General features: G+C 38.8%; 1 protein-coding gene across 1 annotated transcript in view; it reads left to right on the top strand.

Moving 5' to 3' along the window:
• The window catches only part of RRAS2 (RAS related 2), a 77,913-nt gene extending 56,363 nt beyond the window's left edge, over positions 1 to 21,550 (top strand). The window contains exons 2-6 of the mRNA XM_027563343.1: positions 8,134 to 8,221; positions 9,129 to 9,231; positions 9,403 to 9,511; positions 18,126 to 18,244; positions 20,036 to 21,550. Coding sequence (XP_027419144.1) covers positions 8,134 to 8,221; positions 9,129 to 9,231; positions 9,403 to 9,511; positions 18,126 to 18,244; positions 20,036 to 20,123 — 507 coding nt within the window. The 3' untranslated portion in view covers positions 20,124 to 21,550. The remainder of the gene's footprint in view (positions 1 to 8,133; positions 8,222 to 9,128; positions 9,232 to 9,402; positions 9,512 to 18,125; positions 18,245 to 20,035) is intronic.
• The last annotated feature ends 926 nt before the right edge of the window (positions 21,551 to 22,476 follow it).

Below are 22,476 nucleotides of genomic sequence, written 5' to 3'. Positions count from 1 at the left end.
GTGGGATCTAGTTCCCTGACCAGGGGTCGAACGTGGGCCACCTGCATTAGGAGCTCAGAGTCTTAGCCACTGAAACCAGCGTGGAAGCCCCTGTTTCTGTTTTGTATATAGGTTCACTTGTGCCATAGTTTAGATTCCACATTTAAGCGATATCATATAGTATTTGTCCTTCTCTTTCTGGCTTACTTCACTTAGTGCTATAGTCTCTTGTTGTATTCATGTTGCTGCACGTGGCATTCTTTTTTATGGCGGAGTAGTATTGCATTGTATATATGTACTGCATCTTCTTTATTCATTCACCTGTTGATGGACATTTAGGTTGTTTCTGTGTTTTTTTTGGCTCTTGTGAATAGTGTTGCTATAAACATACGGATGCATGTATCTTTTTGAATTATAGTTTTGTCTGTGTATATTCCTAGAAGTAGGATTGCTGGATCACATGGTAATTCTATTTTTAGTTTTCTGAGTAACCTCCATACTGTTTTGACAGTGGCTGTACTAACTTACATTCCAACCAACAGTATGGGAGGTTTCCCTTTTCTTCAGACCTCTCCAGTAGTTGTTATTTGTAGACTTTTTAATGATGACCATTCCAACTGGTGTGAAGTGGTACCTCATTGTATTTTTGATTTGCATTTCTCTAATAATTAGTGATATTGAACATCTTTTCGCTTGCTGACTGGCCACCTTAATTATTGAAACCATAATGTTCTTTGGGCTGAAAGTAATTGAAAAGCATTTATAATTGAACGATTAGAAAAAATTAGGAGATTTACCTCAGATCTCATTAAATTGCACGGAAAAGCTTACCCACAGAAGGGCTTTGAAGAAAGTTTTCTGCTTATAATACACTGAGTTTATTAGCTCAGTGTTTGATTTATACATCCATATGTACACACATTCATATATACTGGGTTTCCTTGGTGGCTCAGGTGGTAAAGAATCTGCCTGCAATGCAGGAGATCCAGGTTCAGTCCCTGGGTTGGGAAGATCCCCTGGAGAAGGGAATGGCTACCCATTCCAGTATTCTTGCCTGGAGAATTTCATGGACAGAGGAGCCTGATGGGCTGCAGTCCAGGGAGTTGCAAAGAGTTGGACATGACAGAGCGACTAACACATATATACAAACATGAAAAGATGAGCAATTAGGAGGTATACATCTCTAACATCTCTAAGGCCCATTTTCTCAACAGAAAAGAGTTGAGAACAAGGCTGATTTAAGGAGGGCATATTCCAGGGCCCACTTCAGGATGAGGGAAAAGGCAAACCAGAAAGGAAGGGGTGAGGGCTGCTCAGAGCTGCCCCAGGGACTGGAGAGGTGCGATCACCAGTGAGGCCGTGTGTGCCGCTCTCCTCTTCCTGCTCATCCTGGCCCACTGTGCCAAGGATCCTGATGTGCAGGGAGGCAGTAGGGTGAAGTGGGAAGAGCTGGAGGTGCAAGTCGGACGGACCAGAATACAGTGCTACCCCCTTTACCAGCTGTGGGAAACTGGAGCACCTCATTTAACTTGCCTGAACCTCAGTTTCCTTGACTGTAAGATGGGAATACTAACCGAACCCCAAACCACTTACTTTCTTTTGCAAGGCCTCCAACTCTTTAACCAGAAAACGACCTCAATATGCTCTGAATTCCTCCTACCCTTTAAGGTGAGGATAGTTTGGATTTTCCCAACTTTGAATATACTGTCTTACTGTTAAAAGTTGTGATTTGGAAATATATACATATCAAGCTTTATGTATACCATGTATACAGGGCGGAGGTGAACAGGACCACAAGAAAGGAAAGAATGGAACCGTGTAGTTGTTAGTCTCGGTTTTCCTTGTTTCGTATTTTTCCTGGTACTTTTACTCCTTGTTTTATAGGCCAATAAAGGAATAAAAGATTTGAAATCTTATGAATTATATTAAATAGCAAGAATTCTAAAGCATTCATTAGGATAAGACCTGAACTTAAATCATAGTTCTCCTTATTAGCTAGCTGGGTGACCTGGAAAAGGTAGTCTGTGCCTCACTTAAAAATTTAAGAGGGAAATACATATCTGAAGAATCTTTAGGAAAAGTTTATGTGTATCATTTTTAAACTGCATGTCACAAAGCAGATGCTTAATAAATGATGACTCCTGTTATTGATTGAGGATATTTCATTTTTTAAAAAAAATGGGAGCAGTGGAAGCAGGAATGGAGGATGAAAATGAGTGGGCTTTACCTCCAGAGAGGGTGAGTAGAGCAAGAGTGTTGGCCAGAAAGCCTGGAAACTTGATTTTAGTGCTGGATCCATTTGATCTTTAAACATTAGGCAAGTCCACTCTACCTCTGACAAAAATCTGTCCTCATAGAGCTTGTATTCCAGTCAGGTTGAAGGAATGGTGGACAGTAAAAGAGAAAAAATAAAATATAAAGAGAACTACAAGATATTCTGACCAAAAAAAAATCATCAGGTTTCTAGGTGAGTTAGTTGGTCTTGAGTAGAGTGAGGGGAAAGCTTAGGATTAAAAAGGATCTAGTATATTCTTCCTTTGATTTGACCCTTCCTGTAGTACTTAACGTACTACCACCAGATTTAAAAAAATTTTTTTAATAATATATGCAGTGTATAATTATATAGTGATCACTATAATATATTCTTGTATACACATTACCCAGATTCGGGAGTTGTCGAGGTTTTCCCACACTGTTTAACCAGTCTCCTTCCCCTGCTGTCTCCCTTTCCCCTCCTCTTTCTGTACCCCGTGAGTTTAGAGGACTCCGAAGAACACTGCTGTGCTCAGAAATGCCCTGGCACTTGTTTACAGCTCCCCAGTGGCACCTTAGGTCTAAGCTCACTGGACTTGAACCAGTGAGCTGGGTTTTCTGAGTTTCCCAAATTCTCCAGGAAATTCATTACCCGTCCCAGGGTGTAGACCAGGCACCGCTCCGTGGCAGTGTTTGGGAATTGCATTTTCACCAGGACCTTGGTGCCTGGAGAGTGACTTATCACTTCTGCCACTAATTGCAGAAGTTACATCAGCTTATTTTCTTTCCTCCCAGTCCCCTCCTTATCTTCCTTAAGGCAGCTCGTTTGAATGGGAAAAGAATGAAGTGGCAGTTCTCTTAAGTTAAGTAGAGCTTCTATTTATTGTGCGGCAGGAAAAACATCGCTAGCTATCACTATTTGTTATGGTTTGGACAGTCCTACTCAGACCATATTTTATCAGGGAAAATCTCCCTGTCTGAATGGGACAGCTTCCCTAATCTTAAGCTTTTCTCCATAATTCCGAGCAACCCTAAAGAGACTTAGGTCCACATTTGCCCTTCTTATTACCTGGAAGGCATCTCACCTATTGAAAAGAGGTATTCCTTTCTTTCTAGTTGGGATCCTTCTCCATGCATCTTTTCCTGTGATTTCAGGAAAGCATACTGCTTTCTGCACCTGTGACTCTCACTCCTCCTTTCAGTGGGCTGAACTCTATAGTCCACTGCCCTTCCGGCGCCTCTGCTGTCTTCCACAATGCAAGACTGTATTTTTTCGCCTTGTTTCTGCTACAAAATATCTGTCTGGGGCTGTTGGTAACGTTTTTCAGCCTCAGGGGAGAGACTGTTTTCTCTTCAATTGCTGGGACTCTATAAGTGAAGGCACACACAGTTACTATGTATTCCTGCAGCATTACCTGCTTACACTTGGTTGCCTTCTGAACAAGCATGTTACTGGCATTTCCTGCTAATTTCTGTTCTTTGGCCAATACCTTTAATACTCCCCATTCCCCTTGTCCCAATTACAACACAGTTGCTAGGTGTGTAAAAAGCAGTGGGTTCCTGTGTAAGTAGGGACCTTGTCCCTGTGCTGTGCTTAGTCGCTCAGTCATGTCTAACTCTTTGCAACCCAGTGGACCATAGCCTGCCGGGCTTCTCTGTCCATGGGTTTCTCCAGGCAAGAATACTGGAGTGGGTTGCCACGTCCTCCTCCAGGGGATCTTCCCAACCCAAGGATCGAACCCAAGTCTCTTGCATTGCAGGCGGATTCTTTACCATCTGAGCCACCAGGGATGCCCCATAAATGATTGTTGAACAAGTGAATGAAACCAAGAGCAAGAGCAATCGGCAGAAGGGATTCAGGTAGTGAAGGATACCACTTTGGTGAACAACACACATCAAACTGGAGAGCTTTGTGAACTGTGTAAAGAAAGTGCTGATTCCTAGAAACAACGGGGAACCATTAATATATTTTATAGAGGAGTAGTTTGTACACATACAAAATGCACATATCTTAAATGTACAGCTTGATGAGTTTTTACATATGTGTTATATATACTTGTGTAATTACTGCTGAAGTCCAAAGAAATATTTCCAGAACTTCAGATGGGGAGCTTTTATCTTGATTCACAGCATTTTGGAAAACAAGTCTAGTCTGGTATAACTAGGATTGGAATTACAATAGCCGTTCCTGGTATTAGGTCATGTTTTCAGTTGAATAAAAACTCTAATTCATACCATTTAACTACATGACAGAACAATACACTGACCAACATTTATTAGTCATCAGTGTGTGTTGGCACTTTATATTCTTTACTTCATTTTATCCTTTCCATGGGGTTGTGTTACTATCCTGTTTTACAGATGCTGAAGGTTAAAGAGGTAATTTGCCTTAGGTTCCACAGCTAGAAAGTAGTAGAGTTAGAATTAAATCCAGCACTCTCCATCACCAGAGACTGATCTCCTGTTGGTGATCTGCTGCCTCAAATATCTGGGACCCAAGTTTAAGTAACAAAAATATTAAGTCTTTGGGATAGGAGGTGATGATTTATCTTTCCTACCTGCACAGGATGAATGCTAGTTTTAGGCGCATTATGACCTGTGGCTTATTAGAATTGTGAGAGGGAAATGGGTCTTTGGTTATGTAACAGAGTAATGTTCCTTAAGATGGATCTCTTATGAGGGGCGATGATGCTTTTAGTGAAGATGGTTCTTTAAAATCTATATATAGCAAGGTCTCTGCAAATTTTGAAAATAGGACATAGCAAAGATGAAATGTAGACCTAAATACCCAGAAATTGCAACAGTTAACTCATATTAAACATTAATGAGTGGGATAAATGCATGCCAGTCTTGGTGAAGAGGCAAAATTCTTATAACATTAAGATTGTATTTCAAGAGCCAAGACATCTAAAGAAAATATGTAACTTCCATAGTCACAGAAAGGAAAAACAATTGTCCTCAGCGTTGCTTAAACCAACAGTCCTCTATATGTGTTATTTTCTTAATTTGGTATCACAATGCAAAGAAACCCATCACAGCGGAAGTCATACATGACTTGAACATTTGAAAAAAATATACTTAATATTTGTCCATTGTGTTTTCAGACAAACTGGGAGGGTCATTTTGGCACATTAAGGGATAACTTGGGAGTCGTCAACGAAGCTTAGGTTTTACAAGATAAAAGCATGGCAGCAAGTGTCAGGTTACTGTGGAGAAACATGTTTCAGGAAACTTAAGATTTAAATACTGTGCTTTATCCAGGTTGTTTGGTGAAAGACTGCTTTCTGTGTTGTTTAGAATAGTGGGTACAAAGAATATGTTGCCAGTTGTATTTACTTTTAGAAGAGATGTGGGTTCCAGAGAGTCAGTTCAAAGATTGTTTTGATATCTGTTTATTTTAAAATGGGGATGGGGTGGTGATGGAAATGGCTTTCTACTCAAAGCCCCTCCTGTTGGTAATTAAAAAAAAAAAAAATCAGTTCAGTTCAGTCACATAGTCATGTCTGACTCTTTGCGACCCTATGGACTGTAGCATGCCAGGCTTCCCTATCCATCACCACCCGCCAGAGCTTACTCAGACTCCTGTCCATTGAGTCGGTGATACCATCCAACCATCTCATCCTCTGTTGTCCCCCTTTTCCTCCCACCTTCAATCTTGCCCAGCACCAGAGTCTTTTCAAATGAGTCAGTTCTTGCATCAGGTGGCCAAAGTATTGGGAGTTTCAGCTTCAGCATCAGTCCTTCCAATGAGTATTCAGGACTGATTTCCTTTAGGAGGGACTGGTTGGATCTCCTTGCAGTCTAGGGGACTCTCAAAAGTCTTCTCCAATACCACAGTTCCAAAGCATCAATTCTTCAGCACTCAGCTTTCTTTGTAGTCCAACTCTCATATCCATACATGACTACTGGAAAAACCATAGCTTTGACTAGATGGACGTTTGTTGGTAAAGTAATGTCTCTGCTTTTTAATATGCTCTCTAAGTTGGTTGTAGCTTTTCTTCTAAGGAGTAAGCGTCTTTTAATTTCATGGCTGCAGTCACCATCTGCAGTGATTTTGGAGCCCAGAAAAATAAAGTCTTTCACTGTTGCTATTGTTTCTCCATCTATTTGCCGTGAAGTGATGGGACCAGATGCCATGATCTTCGTTTTCTGAATGTTGAGCTTTAAGCCCACTTTTTCACTCTCCTCTTTCACTTTCATCAAGAGGCTTTTTATTTCCTCTTCACTTTCTGCCATAAGGGTGGTGTCATCTACATATGTGAGGTTATCGATATTTCTCTTGGCAATCTTGATTCCAGCTTTTGCTTCTTCCAGCCCAGCGTTTCTCATGATGTACTCTGCATTTAAGTTAAATGAGCAGGGTGACAATAAACAGCCTTGACATACTCCTTTCCCGATTTGGAACCAGTCTGTTATTTCATGTCCAGTTCTAATTGTTGCTTCTTGACCTGCATACAGATTTCTCAGGAGGCAGGTCAGGTGGTCTTGTATTCCCATGTTATTAAGAATTTTCCACAGTCTATTGTGATCCACACAGTCAAAGGCTTTGGTGTAGTCAGTAAAACAGAAGAAGATGTTTTTCTGGAACTCTCTTGCTTTTTTGATGATCCAACTGATGTTGGCCATTTGATCATTTAAATGAAGCCACCAAAAGGGAAATAGAATTACAGCTAAATTCTATATAACTAAAGTTACTCCAAAAATACAAATAAAAAATAGGAAGTATCATTTAAAATTAAAATAAATATGTAAAGTCAGGGTAGCAAGCAGATTAGTCCTTGTCCCCTCCCCCTCTGCCCCCATACGAGGAGTTTCTTTGCTGCCCTGTTCAGAGTGCTTGCTTTTAAGTAGCTTTTTGGTTTGTGCACAGCTCACCATGCAGGGTTGTCTCTTCAGAACGATGTGTCCCTGGAGCCAGCAGGTCCAGTTTCCAGGAGCCCTTGCTTGTAGAATGACTGAACACCTTCAGCACTCATTTCTAGCATTAAGCTGCCTTCCTCCAAGTCATCCCTCAGATTTTGTGATGAGTTAGTGGCAAAATAGGCTTTGAGGAGGCCAGTCAAGAGGGAGAGTAAGGGAGACACTCAGAACTGACATCAGTGTCCTAGGCAGCGCCCTTCTGGATGAAGGGGAAATCAGTTGTCTTTTAGATGCGTGTTTCTGGTTTCTTTTTAAAATCTTTTAAAAAGATTGTGAAATGTAATAATCAAACATTAAGTGATTTGCTAGGACTCCTCCCATCTTCCTCTGCTGCCTTAACTGCCCTCCTTCTGGTGATGACTTCATAAGGTGATGGTTGGGTGGCTTTGCTAACAGAAGAGGAAATAGTTGGAAAACTAACAAAAATATCAGTGAAAGAATAAGTTTGAGATTCATGCAGATTAAAAAAAAATCCTGAAATCATGTCCTTTAGGGTAATACACAAGGCAACTGAAAGGGAACTAAGGCAAGGTGTGAGAAAAGTGAAGAGACGATCAGGCATCGAAGCAGGCAGACTTCGTGTTGTCTCTTTTGTTCCAAAACTGTTACAGTTTGTTCTAAGGACTGATGCCTGCCTTTGGGTTGGAGATAGACCTGAATTACAGCTATAGGTGTGTTTCTAGTTTTTCTGGAACTTGAAATCCAGAGTTTTACTTGTATGTAAGTTAATTACGAAAAATGGAAAAAAACTGCAGTAGAGCTTTTACAGTCTTCTTACATGTTTCAGATGTGAAAATTCAGAGATGTTTAGTATCCTTTCTCCACTTGGAAGCTGCTGTGAATAGATTTCATTCAATAGGGAATTGACATAGTAGGATACACTTTAATACAGTAAAAATATTTTGATGAGTTCTGGGTAAAGTTATGTTGGTACTTGGGCAAGTAAGCATAAATTTTAAAATTATGTTATTTTTCTTACAGTCTTATTTTGTAACGGATTATGATCCAACCATCGAGGATTCCTACACAAAGCAGTGTGTGATAGATGACCGGGCAGCCCGGCTAGACAGTAAGTAAGCTTCTTTTATTCAATGGTTCATGTATCATATTTTTTTAAGTAAGCTTTGAAGTTTTGCTAGGTTAAATACCTACAGTTGAAATGTTAGATGATCTTGAATATAAGTTCATCTTTTTCATTAGTTTTAATTGATGAATCTACATGTTAGGCAATTTAAATGTAATGTAAAACAATAACTGGATTGAGAGCAGGTAAAATTAGTCATGTCACTGTAACTTGTTAAAGTTGGGTTTATTGGGACATTTGGGGAAAAAACAAACGAGGTCTTGGCTCTTCCTGCATTTTGATGAAGGCTAAAACAGGTGAAGTAAATATAGAAAAGCTTCAATATTTGCTAACTTGCTTAGAGTTTATAGCACAGAGGCCTTAGCAAATAGTGTTTTGTTCTTGGTTAAACATTCCACTCCTCCACAAGAGAAAGGGCTGTTCTTTTAACTTGTATGATTCTTTTATTCACAGAGATCAATGAATACCTCAGCACCTGTACATTCAGTATGGTATTGGGGGGTGGGGTGCACCAGCATTTCCTTCTTGAATTTACAGGTATCTTTTTCAGTTCTTTTCATAGAGGAGGTAAACATCCAAGTGACTTCAGAAGTTATCTGACTCTGTCTGCCTATATGAATTTGATATTTATAACCTTGTCATTGCTATGCTAATGTATTCTAACTACGAAATCAACCTGCACTGATGAAGATAACTCTGCGACTGTCTGCCATTAGAATACATTTGTCTTTAGCATTGAAAATAAAGTACTAAAAGGGGAATGCTGTTTAAAAAATTGTACCAAGTGTGATGTTTTCCAAAGGATCCACAGTAACTGGGCCTGCCCATGTGAGGGAGCCATTTTTGAGAGATGAACACATGAACATCATTACATTTCTTGTTTTTTCTTTAGTTCTGGATACAGCGGGACAAGAGGAATTTGGAGCTATGAGAGAACAGTATATGAGAACTGGCGAGGGTTTCCTTTTGGTCTTTTCAGTCACAGACAGAGGCAGGTTTGTATCAATATTTAACTGTAGATCTCTCCTGTTCATGTCTAGCTCACTGTTCATTAAATTTGCATTCTTGTTTGTATAGGAAAAGGAAAAGTAAGAAAGTACTAAATGGGACAGGGGAGTCTGAATTCTGATATTTGACCAAATTAATGAATTTGTTTTTGTTTTTAGTTTTGAAGAAATCTATAAGTTTCAAAGACAGATTCTCAGAGTAAAGGATCGTGATGAGTTTCCAATGATTTTAATTGGTAATAAAGCAGATCTGGATCATCAGAGACAGGTGAGAGGGTTTTGCTCTTGGGAAACCAGTTATTTGTAATTATGTAAGTGAGCAGCTATATTTAATGAGAAAGTGCCGTGATCAAAAACACTGTGCTGAGTGTGGCACGCTGGATTTGATGGGAGTACTATAACAGGTGACAGATTAAAAGGAAGCAGATTTGGGGATATTAAATTTTTACATATTACACAGAACTTCAGTGGACTGTAAACCTGCAGGTATTTTATACCAGCTCCATTCACATGTTATAATTTCTAAGGTAAGACCTACAGCTCTAATTTACATACTCTTAAAATTACCCCTGTGCTGTGCTTAGTCGCTCAGTCGTGTCTGACTCTTTGTGACCCCATGGACTGTAGTCCACCAGGCTCCTCTGTCCATGGAATTCTACAGGCGAGAATACTGGAGTGGGCTGCCATGCCCTCCTCTAGGGGATCTTCCCAACCTGGGGATCAAACCCAGGTCTCCTGCATTGCAGGAGTATGCTTTACCATCTGGGTCACCCGGGTAGCTTAATTCAGTGTTAATGCTGAATTACCTCATTTAGAGAATGACTTTAATTTAAATGACAGAATTTGAATTTCTCCTAAGTCCTGTTAATCACATGGGCAGCTCTAACTGCCCAATAACCTGCAGGAAAATAATATTTTTAGTATTTCGTTGCAAGCTTATTTATACTCATTTGTTCTTTACCCAATTATTTCACATTTGATTTTTAAAATTTTTGGTATATATTGGCCACTCCTCTTTTTTGTGGCAGAGGGAACAAGATCATATGTAAGTTAATGGAGATGCTACGTTATTTAGGTCTTTAGTCTTTACCCCCTCATCTGGAATACAGTTGTTTCAATACTTTCTTAACTTGTGTGCTGGTATTTAAGTTCCATTTTTTTTATATGATCTTGGTGTTAACGTAGTCTTTTGTTGGCAGATTTTGTTTGAGAGTGCAGACATCAGGAAAGATGGGTTGACAAACAGCGTTGAGGACAGACTTTCGTTTTATAATTAACCATTATCTAAAACAGAATCTTTGATTCGTGTGCTGTTTGTAAAGTTTTGTTGAAGGTATACCAAATTTTAGACGTGAACTTGATAGGATGATACTGTTCTAATGCTAAGTTTAGACATGTTTACCTGGTATAGAATAAATCTTACTGGTACTTCTCTTTCATATCTGATTTATTATAAAGTTAAGGTGAAAAACATTCTATCTTCATTTCAAACCAGTAAAAGCTGTTGAAAGTAATTTAGGATATGGCATTGATCACATCCTAAAACTTGGAGTAGACAGTCCATCTTTTATAAAAAATTTATATTTTATCTTGAGGTGACCATCTTCTTCAGCATTTCTCAATCTAATTATATTTATTAACTATTGCTCAGTAGGACTTTTTTTAACTGTTCTTCTCAGCCCTTTCTAGTACTAGAAACATTTGTAGATGTTGTTGGATCTGAGAACTAATGGCAAAGTAGCTCTGCCGGGAACAGGGGGTTCTTGCTGTATCTAATGCTGGATAGATATATTTCCTGCCCTGGTTTTTCTCAAGCTTTTTCATGGTGGTAACTCCAGTAAAGGAATTAGTTGGCAGGCCTGGGCTGAGCTGGGAGTCTTCTATATGTTTGGCAAGATTAGGGAGAACAGAGGAGGGGAGAGTGTGTCCACCAGAACTAAACAAGTCTTGCCATCGTTAGCTTGGGGGCAGGGAATCAGTATGAATTATTTTTAAGCCATTTATATAGTGAAGATTGCTAGTATTTGGAGTGTGGTTTCCATCTGTCTGCAGATATTAACATATCATGGTACTTTGGCTTTGTTTTATACCATAGATTTATAAATTTTTCATCTTAAGTTTTTTTCTTTTTTTTATAAAAGTAATAGAGTCTCAGAGTAAAATAACAACACAGTGATAAGAGAAACAGTATTGGGAATAAGTTTAATATTTTCATCACCTCAAAGATAGGCAGTGAGCTTGAAGTAAGTTCTTTATTTCTGGGCTTTGAAACATATGCATAGACATTAGTTACTGTGTAAACACTGAAAGGTTCAAATGTATATATGTATCCAAGGGAGAAAAGCAAATGGCTGAAAACTGCTTAATTTTCTGCTCATTCCTATGGGTCTCCTCTCTGAAGGATAGGCACAGAGAGACATCTTATTACTCCCATGCTTTGTCGTCTCTTTTCTAGGTTCCTTCACAGCCACACTCGGGGTGTTAGCTAACTCACTTAAAAGTCACCGTCAGTACTCTTATGTGAGAGCCTTTAGTGCCGACTGGAAATCCTCCTCCGTTTCCCTAGTCCATTCATTTCCCACTTGTTTGGATAATTAATACTTACTCTTTCATTCTTAAGTTTATAACACTCCCCCTCCTTCATTCTCAACAGATTGATGATGAGTGGTATTTTCCTGAGGAACTTCCACATGTTCCCACCTGCACATGCGCTATCCTAAGTGCATGTGTGCCCCATCAATTTTGCTTCTCCCCACTTGCGTGGATTAACTTCACCTCACTGACCAACCTCTCTGGTAGGCACTGGAGCCCATCCATTCTTTCTCCTGGGCATCACCCTAGCAGTTGTTCCATCCAGGTGTTCCAATTCTCTCCTGCATGATCATTTCCATCAGCCTGAGACATGCTGCAGTGCTCTCATCTTTATAACAAAAAGTAACCATAGCAAAATGGCAACCCACTCCAGTATTCTTGCCTGGAGAATCCTGTGGACAGCGGAGCCTGGTGGGCTGCTATCCATAGGGTCGCATGGAGTCGGATACAACTGAAGCAACTTAGCATGCATGCATGCATTGGAGAAGGAAATGGCAACCTACTCCAGTGTTCTTGCCTGGAGAATCCCAGGGACGGAGGAGCCCTCCATGGGCTGCCGTCTATGGGGTCGCACAGAGTTGGACACGACTGAAGCGACTTAGCAGCAGCAGCAGCAACCATAGCAAATGCTAACGTCACGTCCCTCTTTGAGAATGTTTTTCCTCCTCCTCCGAGTAAGCAAAACTCCTTAGAAGTGTTATCTCTACACTCATTCTCTACTTCTTTTCCTTTCTGGCACTGACTGCAGGCATGTAGCACCTGGTCAAGGTCATGGCTTAACGCAGATGTCAGTAACATTTGACACAGATACTCACATTCTCCTTTCTGAAACACTTTACTGAGCTCTGGAGCAGTATTCCCTGCACCTCCTCCCTCCTCCCTTTGTTGATACCTCCTTGTCTCTGTCAGGTGTCTTAGGGCTGAGGCAGACTCTCTCCTAGGCCCTGGGTGTACAAACATACCTTTTGCCTCCTAGCCTCGAGGGCCTTACTCATAGTAGCTGAAATGCTATACTAAAGGTTTCTTATCTTTGAAAACCCTCTTTCGAATTAAAGGTGATGTTCTGTATATCTTGGCATCCTTACTTGCTGTACCAGCTGAACCCGGACAGGCCACAGGCACCCTATAAAAACTTCCCCTTGTTTGGAAATGCTGACTTTTTGGCCGTCTCTTTAGATTCATAGTCACTAACCAGTCTGATTGCCGTCAGTTGCTGGTCAGTTTGTTAATTCCTGCCTTTGCCTTAGGCATGATCCTTTGGACTTGCTCTAGTTGCTGTGCTGTTTTCCTTACAGAGCAAATGCCATTTCCCTGTGTTCTTTATATGTGGGTCAGCCCTGGGTATCCCTACTACTGCTCCTGAGATTCTGAACCATCAGGGAGGGGAGATCAGCCAGAAGAGGCTTTGCTGCTTCCTTTTGGCTTCTGTATGTCTCTGGACTTGATTCTTGCATCCCCTATTCATCCAGCTTTTATAGAACACTTTCTAGGCACTGATGACAGAAAAAAAACAAAATCACTGACATAAAAAGAGATCTGTAGAATCTGAATGGCAGTATTAACACATACCTGAGCCCTTAGAGAGACTGATCATTTTGTTTATCCTGTCAAAGGTATAGTAAGAAAATATAGGTAAATGATTTGCTTGCCCTTGCTGAAATATAAACATTATTAAATATGACAGCATATTAATTCTGAAATTTAATACAGCAGCTGTCTGTGGGCTTGGACTGTGAACTTCATGATAGCTCTGATTTCAAGCTCTTTGTCCTTGACTCAGCCTGGTCTAGAAATCCGGAGTTTTTGTCTGTCTCTCTCTCTTTTTTTTTTTCCTTTTGATTTTTCCCCTTTTGCCTCTCCTGGCTTAGTTTCTCTGTTCCTCCTTGTTAAGTGCTTGTCATCAATAATTTGAGAAAGGAGCCCATTTCACCTGTAACAATGTATTACCTCAGTGTGCTTATCCCCGCTCCACCTGTCTGTCGGTACCTTGACCACAGAGTGTCCCTGCATCCTCCCAGGGAAAACAGGCTCCTCCCCACAACAGTCGAGTAAGGGTCTCTTCTGGCTATACGTGTTGCTGCCTTGTCCGCATCTAAAAGGTTTGTAAGCACCATGAGGGCTTCTCAGTTTTGACCACTTTGTTTTGTTCATATTTGATCCTTAGCACATAGAACAAAGTTGCTGAAGGAATGAATCAAGGCATCAGTGAATCAAGATGTGGTATTAAAATGACTACATAATAGATATTTTTGAAAAACAAATTTTGCTTCTGTAAACTTAGGTTGTATTGTAAACTCAGTACAACCCTAAGTATTGCAGATGTTGTAGTCTATTTCTATTAAACCCCATTTGTTTAATAAAATTGCTCTCATCATTCCCATTTTGCTCTTCTTGATTTAAAAATACATGGTGTTAGATAAACTTGTATTGTTGTGGATTTCCACTAAGATTCATCTGTGCCTTTGAACTGAGTCTCACTGGAGGTTTCCAAGTATAAACCTGAATTTCTTGCATCGGGTTCACCTTGGCTGTTTAAAATGAAATATTTCTGGGTAGCACTCAGATCTACCAAAACCAGGCATAGGATTTGGCATCTTTATAAAATTCCCTGGTTGGGGAACCTCCAGGAAATCCTTGTTTATGTGGCTTTCAGTTTTTTGTTGATTTTTGGCTTCACAGTGTTTTGGCTTTGTTCCATATGGTGTTCTTTTTGTCATCTTTTTGCTTTTGTGGTGATGCTGTTTTTACTTCTTAACTAAAAGTATGCTCAGTAAGCTCAGAAGCAGCACTATATGTGGTTAGAGATGTCTTGACCAGAAACGTGTGTGTGAACTTTGCTGACCTCAGTTCCTGGAAGATTGATGTGAGACCGTGCTAACAAACAAACAAATGAAGCACATAAACAGTCTTAGCAGTGGGATTTTTTTTTTTTTTAATCATCTACACTTATTAATTTATTAATTTTTCTTAATTGTATAAAGTTGGGTCATTTTCCTGTTTCCCTCCAGCTGAATATATTGTGTTGGCGGGAGAGGGCAAGGTAGCTTTCTGAGGAGTAATTGAGCAGAAAGAGCAATATTCTTAAGGATGTGTATTTCCCTCCCACAATCAAATTACCTGTATCAGTAAAGAAAGTAATTTATTGAGATTGACATGTCTCAAATATTTATTTTTACCTTACTTCACAGTAAAAGAAGAGAGGCATAAGTATTTGGTCATGCTCTATTTCCTTAACACATATTGATTGAATAACTGCTATGTGCTCTTCTAGGCTCTGGGTGTACAAAGGCAAGTAGACCTTACAACTTAGCTAAAAATGGCATAATGCTGGGAGAATGAAAAGACAAACCAAAAATTGTAGTATGTTGACTTTTTTTTGCTAGTCATTAAAGAATGTGATGGTCATTCTGGGATACTGTAAAAACAACAGAAAGTTTTTGATTGCTCAAGTCTTGAATTATTAGTATGAAATGAATTAGTATAGATAGAGTTGGGAGAGAAAGGAGGACATCCCAGGAAGAAGGAACAGAATTTTTAACATGAGGCTCTTTTTGTAGGAAGGAATTTCATGTCAACTTTTCTTAAAAAGGAATTTTCCTTTCTGAATTGGTGGCTCTTTAAAGCTTTCTTTTCATACTTGGCTTTTTACTCATTGTTAATTGCTTGTTTAATTTGATTGATTTATATTTCAAACCATAGGCCTTATGGTACATGTACTGTTGTGAAGGAGGGGCAGAGTAAATTTTAAAACTGTTAAACTTACATATACCAGTGCTGTGTAGAACCTGCCTGCCACTCTTTTGAAATACAACAGGGTATAATCTGTTATAAAGTAATTGTTAGATATATACATGGTAATGTAATAGCCTAATGATATTTCACTGAAGGTGCTAACTTTTGTGAATGTAATATTAAATTAGGAGAACAAACTACATGAAAGGAATGGTTGGAACAATACTTTGAGCTGAAGTAGGGCCAGGAATAATTCATATTCTAATCAGCCAGAGTGGCAAACTCACCTAGAAGTTAATATCTAAAAATTTATTTCAAAAGCAAAGGTGAAGTAAAGACTTCTCCCAGATATACAAAAATGGAAAGAATTTATTACCAGCAGACTTACGTTAAAAGAAATGGAAAAAGAGGAAAACTGTACCAAATGGAAATCTAGATCTATACAAAGAAATGAAGAACACCTTTACCCATTTATGTGGGTAAATATAAATTACTTTTATTATTGTTACTTAAATCTCCTTAAAACATAATGGGATGTTTAAAACAAAAATAGTGTAGGTGGTAATAATAAAACTTATCAGGAGGAAGAAACATACTGTTAAAAGAGTCTTAAACTATACATGGATTGACATTCCATTTGAATTAGACAGAAGTGAAACATGTATAATATAAACTGAAGCAGTTATAAAAATAACATAATACATGCTGCTGCTAAGTCGCTTCAGTCGTGTCCGACTCTGTGCAACCCCATGGACTGCAGCCTACCAGGCTCCTCCATCCATGGGATTTTCCAGGCAACAGTACTGGAGTGGGATGCCATTGCCTTCTCCCAACATAATACATACCGAGTTCATTAGCCAACCAAGATGATAAAATGGAATTGTGAAAACAATACAGCTTATTTAATGCTGGAAGACTAAATGCTTTGTGCCTAAGATCAGAAACAAAAGTATCCCCTTCCCCTGTCGTCTTTGAGGTTCCAGGCAATACGGAAGGGTCAGAAAAAGAGTGAAAATGCATCCACATTAGAAAGAAAGCAACAAAAAACAGATTTATTAACACATGGCATGATTACTTATGTAAAAAGAGTCTGTGGCATTTACATAAATAAAAACAAAAAACACCTAGATCAGTGGATTTAGCATAATTCCAGGGTCTAAGATAAAGGTACAAAAATTATGATTCTGTTTTTGTGGAGAAAAATCTATATCCTTGAAAAAAGATGAGAAGAATGTGGTTCTGTATGGATGAGAGGTTCCTAAATTTTCTATTTTTTCCTTTTTGCTCATCTATAATTTTCTCACCTGTATTTATTATTTTTTTGTGTGTGTGGTAATGGCAGCAGTGAAAGTCTTTTTTAAAAAAAAATATATATTTTCAGCCCCACCATATAACTGTAAAATATCAATAATAATAATATTTCAGCCCTCTACATTTAAAACACATACAGGACATTTACTTACATTGAATTAGCATTTTCTTATTCTGACCTGGCATTTATGTGTCATCAGCAAAGCCACCCTTCCATGCTTACCTTCCTTCATTGCCTCGTGTAAGGAAGTCATCATGAGGGGGTGTGGTCCTTGTCATTGTTTTTTCCCCCACGTGTTTATTGGGAGTCTTCCATGTACCAGGTCCTGGGGAGTGCAAATGGGAAGAGGATCATGGCTTCTTGATGCTCGCCCTGCTCTCCAGGTTCCCCTCTTGCTATGTTCTCTCTTGACTTGCTGTATTCTAGCCATTCTAGGCTTTTTCAATTCCTGGAACTTGGAGCATCTTCACACCTGCTATTTCCTTTGTCAAGGATACTTTATTTTAACTCTTAATTTTATACTGGGGTGTAGCTGATTAACCATGTTGTGATAGTTTGAGGTGGACAGTGAGGGGACTCAGCCATACATGTACATGTATCCATTCTCCCCAAACTCCCCTCCCATCTGGCTGCCAGATAATGTTGAGCAGAGTTCCATGTGCTGTATAGTAGGATTTGGTTGGTTATCCATTCTAAATATAGCAGCGTGTGTATGTCCATCCCCAATTACCTAACAATCCCTTTCCCTCATCCTCTCCCAAGGCCTTGCAATTATAATGAGTTCGTTCTCTAACTCTGTGAGTGTTTCTGTTCTGTAAATAAGTTCATTTGTATCATTTCTTTTTGGATTCTGCATATAAGAGGGATACTTCTTTACCTTGACTCAACTCCATAGCCTTTGTTTAGTTTCTAACCTGAGTATCACTTCTTCAGGGAGGCTTTTCCTGACCTGCCCAGAAGGGTTATAGACTCTCATATCACTTTGTATACTTCCCAGTACTTATCACTGTTGTGTTGAATACTTTTGAGTAATCACTGGGCTAACATCTTGCCTCTGTCGTGTTCTGAGTTTTTCTGCAGAGCTGGGCTTCAGCAGTATGTGTTAAGCTGTTAAGTCTCTTGGTTCATCTTACGACAGACAAACTTGGTCTCTGGCTGGATTAACAGTGCAGTTGGTGGCCAAACAGTAGATAGAGCAGATTTAATTGTTAATACTGTACCTCAAACACAACTCTTGGAATTTCAGGTAACACAGGAAGAAGGACAGCAGTTAGCACGGCAACTTAAGGTAACATACATGGAGGCGTCAGCAAAGATTAGAATGAATGTAGATCAAGCTTTCCATGAACTTGTCCGGGTTATAAGGTAAGCAGAACACATACCGGAAGTTTGTTTGAATATATTGAATTTGATGGGTAGCCATGCTGTGCTTTTTAAAATAGTTAACTGGGGGAAAAAAATCACCATTACATGTTTTTAGTAAGAAGGAGGAAATTGTAGGAGTGATTCTTGGAATCATTTTTGACATAGTATGTTAAAAACTTTAATTATGTGCATATTCTAGTTGTTTCCAAAAAGCCTAATTTTATTGTGTTGAAGTAGAGTACACATAGATTTTGAAAAGAATCAGTGCAGCTTCCAAAGGCAGAGGTGGTGTGAAGGTAGTGAGGACAGCAGCTCACCCTTGAATGGTGACCTTTGTCAGATCCTGTGCTAAGTAAGTGCTTTGTGTGTATTACTGCAGTTCACCACCACCACCCAACAGTGCCCGCACTCTGAGATGAGAAAACAGGCACAGAGAGGTTAAATGATTGGAGCATATTAGGATGGCAGAGCTGGGGCTTAAATCTAGGTCTCTGATTCCAGAGCCTGTGTGTGCTCTTAGCTTCTCACCCATTCCGCCCCCGCCCGGCTACAAGGAAACCAGGCCTTAAGGATTCAACAGTCCCACTGGACACAAAGTATGATATCCACACTTCATAGAGGCTTTCTGTAAGCTGGCCTAGGGGGCCCCTATGATTCAGAAAGTGTTAATGGGTTCCAGGAAGCTTGAGGTGGTGAGTGAGATAGGCTGGAGTTTGTGTGTGTGAGAAAAGAGTGCGTTGGTTTAATGGGCAGGGTTTGGTTAGTTTGCTGGTTTGGCCCCTACTTCACCCTCTTTTCTTAGATCTGCTGGTTTCTCTGCTGGTTAGTTTGACAAGTATATGGACCTAGTTCCTGTTAGTTGTACATCTAAGGTGAATTGACATCTGAGCTATGGGCTTCTATTGTACTTTTTTTTTTAAGCCCCTTTTTAAGACATTGTCTTTGTGGGTTGGAAAAGAGGTGAAGGTTGTCTTTTTGTTTTTTTAGTAATTTGTTAAAACCCAAATTCTGTTGTTTTTTTAAGGAATGTAGAGTTTCAGTTTCTCAAGTTGGAAAAAATTTGAGAAGTGAATAGTGATGTACGACATTGTGAATATATGTAAAGCCACTGCCCTGTACACTTAAGAATGGTTAAGATGATAAATTTGATGTGTATTTTACCGTATGAACCAGTGCTTTTAAAAAAATTTTTATTGCTTTTTTTGAGATATTTTGTCCTTGGTTTCGGTTCTTAGAATTGATCCATATATATTGGTCAGCCAGGAGTGAGGAAGGGGTATAGGAGACTTTTTTTTGTGCCAGAGACTGTTAGATGTTTGAACATAAACAAAAATCTTCAATCCTTATAGCAAACTGTGATAGGTAGGGTTTTATTATCCCTCCTAAAATAACACAGCTCAGAGAGGAAACTAACTTCTCTAATACAGACTTGTAGCTACAAAGTGGCAGAACCGAGATAGGAATGGCATACCTCATAAGGGCAGATACTCTAGTGATAGGTGTTCCTTCCTAAGGATACCTCGGAGTCATGGAATTTCAAACTGGGAAGGGAACTTAGACCTTGTTGAGTTCAGCGTCTCATCTAATTGAAGACTTGCCCATAAATGAAGCTCAGACAGGTTTGCTTATGCATTTGTGTATCCCTGCCCCCAATGATTGGCTTTGATTCCCTTGTTGAAACTTAACACCGACATGCATATGCACGAAAACCAGATTGGTCCAACAGTAACCTGCATTTGTAGCAATATATTACCAAAAAGACAATTATCTGTAGATTTTTCTGTCTTACAGGAAATTTCAAGAGCAGGAATGTCCTCCTTCACCAGAACCAACACGGAAAGAAAAAGACAAGAAAGGCTGCCATTGTGTCATTTTCTAAGAATCCCTTGAATTTTAGCTACCAACTGCCAGGAAAGCCCTCATCTTCTCCTCCTCTCCTTACAGTTTACATCACGTTGGTACCTTTCTAGCCTTAGATAAATGATCACCGTGGTAGCCTTAGACCAAGAAGCTGGCTAATCCTTTCCATGAAGCTAATCCAATGGTCATTTCAAGACAGATTTAATGGAAACACTAAGGCTGCTTCAAAGATTATCTGATTCCTTTAAAATGTATATCTATATACACAGACACATTCTTTTTTTTTTTTTAAAGCTTACTTTTAATAGGGATGAATCAGTTTTGGAATCTAAGCTGTTTGCCAAGCTGAAGTCATCGGTTGTGAAATAACTTTTAACTTCTGGAATCTTATTGCCTACTGTTACTCTAAATAGAAAAACATAGGGAGTTTTTTAAAATGTGAATTTTTGCCTATCTCTAAAAATTTTGATGTCAACTTTAGTTAACCTTAAATACACTGAATTGAATCCACAAACGTGAGACATCTCAGACCTTTCCTGATGCTATAGCCTTTGTTTTCCAGTGGCCAAAATACCAAAATGCCTATTGTATTTATAGGTTAAAAACTGCGTGTAAAGCCTTTGCTATTACTCCTACTCTTAAAGATAATATTCTGTGTAGCCAAATATTTGGACTCATTCTGGACTTAGGCATTTCACTGTTCTTGGCATTTTAATTTAACTCTTTTTCACAGCCATGTTGAGAGTGAAAATAAATAATTTCTGTCTGTCTTCCTTTTCACGTATTTCTGGATAAGGGATTCAAAAAACTAAAACTGTTTTTGTTTGTAATATAAAATATGGAATTGATCTTTCCAGGGTCAGAGATGATTAATGTTTTGCTATATACTTTTATACATTATTTTCTTATCAAACTAGTTAACAAGTATTTTTATATGTTTGTAAGCAAATATGCTTTCACAGCATACCTTGTGTATATGTAAAGATAAGTATTTAATTCTCACTGTTCACTTTTAACTGACAAAGAGAAAAAAAAAAGTGAAAACTACAAAAACTGTGGTAGAATCCTACGTGCTGTTCTGGTCCTGGTTGTACCCACCTCTGGCCAGTCACATAGCTACTTAAGAAACCTTCCCAATAGAGTACAACAGGATGAGAATCTGAAATCACTTCCAATATCCCCTACTAGATATTGACTGTTCTATCAAGTAGTAAGTGGTAAAACTTTTAACTGACAAGTAGTGTAACTGTGGATGACTTCTGACTTTGTTTTTTAATTCTGTGGATTGTGTTTAAACAATTCAAAAGTTTGTTCCTGATTTTGAGATACTAAGTGGTATTGCACAGTTGTCACTTTATTGAATGTGTACAACAGTTTCATGAAGTTTATAAAGCGTACCCTTGTATAGCTTCAGGTGCTAGAATTAAAATTGATCTGTTATCACAAGATGATGCTTGAATGACTTGTTATTTTGGTGGTTTGTTGGAGGAAACTTATTTGTAGTTCTGTGCCGTTTCCCTTAGATTTGAATCTAAGATCAGTACTGGTTATTTAGCAGGTGAACTTGGAATCTTGTGTTTTAGTGTTCTGGTGATTTCCTGAATATTTTCTTAAGTCATTGTTTCTTAAATTTTTTCTGTGAAGTGCTCCTGATAGATGCTCAACTGTAGAGAAGAGAGGAGGGTGAATACATTACATACACCCTCTCTGAAGAAGCAAAGCACACAAATTTGTTTGAATGCCTATTAAAATTACTACAGCATTTATTCTGTGGGTTTTGATGCTATAGTACTATCTCATATCCTTGTTAATACTTTCAAGTTGGGGAATTTTTTTTAATTTATCATTTGTAGCTTCAGATAGTAAGAGACTATCTATACAACATTTGTATTTAGTGGGAAGTCTTTATTTTATTCTGAGTAAATGCTTGGTAGCAAAGCAGCCTGGACGTTAAATTTGATTATCTCAATTTACTTTTTTTTTTCCTCTCTGTGCTTCACTTGGATGCCTTTTACTCCTATATATTCAAGTTCCCTAACCTTTTCTTCTGCAGTTGTTCAATCTGCTGTCAATCCCATCCAATGAATTTTTCATTTCAGACCTTACAGTTTTCCTCCTTCTGTAGACCTGCTTTTTGTTTGTTTGTTTAAATATATCTTCTGTTTCTTTCCTCATTATGTTTATGTACTTTTCTTATCCAGCCCCTCTCAGCTGAGTTCCTAGAGAATTGAGTCTAATGCCTTGCCTGTTGTATGTAGTGAATTAACTTCTCTTCTGTGCATCTGGAATGGTTCTAGCTGTGTACCATTCTTGAGATAACTGAGAAAATAATCCCTCAAATAACTTTTTTGTAGTGCTTAATTCTCTTGCAG

This window comes from Bos indicus x Bos taurus, chromosome 15, assembly GCF_003369695.1.
Source record: "Bos indicus x Bos taurus breed Angus x Brahman F1 hybrid chromosome 15, Bos_hybrid_MaternalHap_v2.0, whole genome shotgun sequence".
NCBI classification, from domain to species: Eukaryota; Metazoa; Chordata; class Mammalia; order Artiodactyla; family Bovidae; genus Bos; species Bos indicus x Bos taurus.
This window is presented reverse-complemented; position numbering and strand designations above follow the sequence as displayed.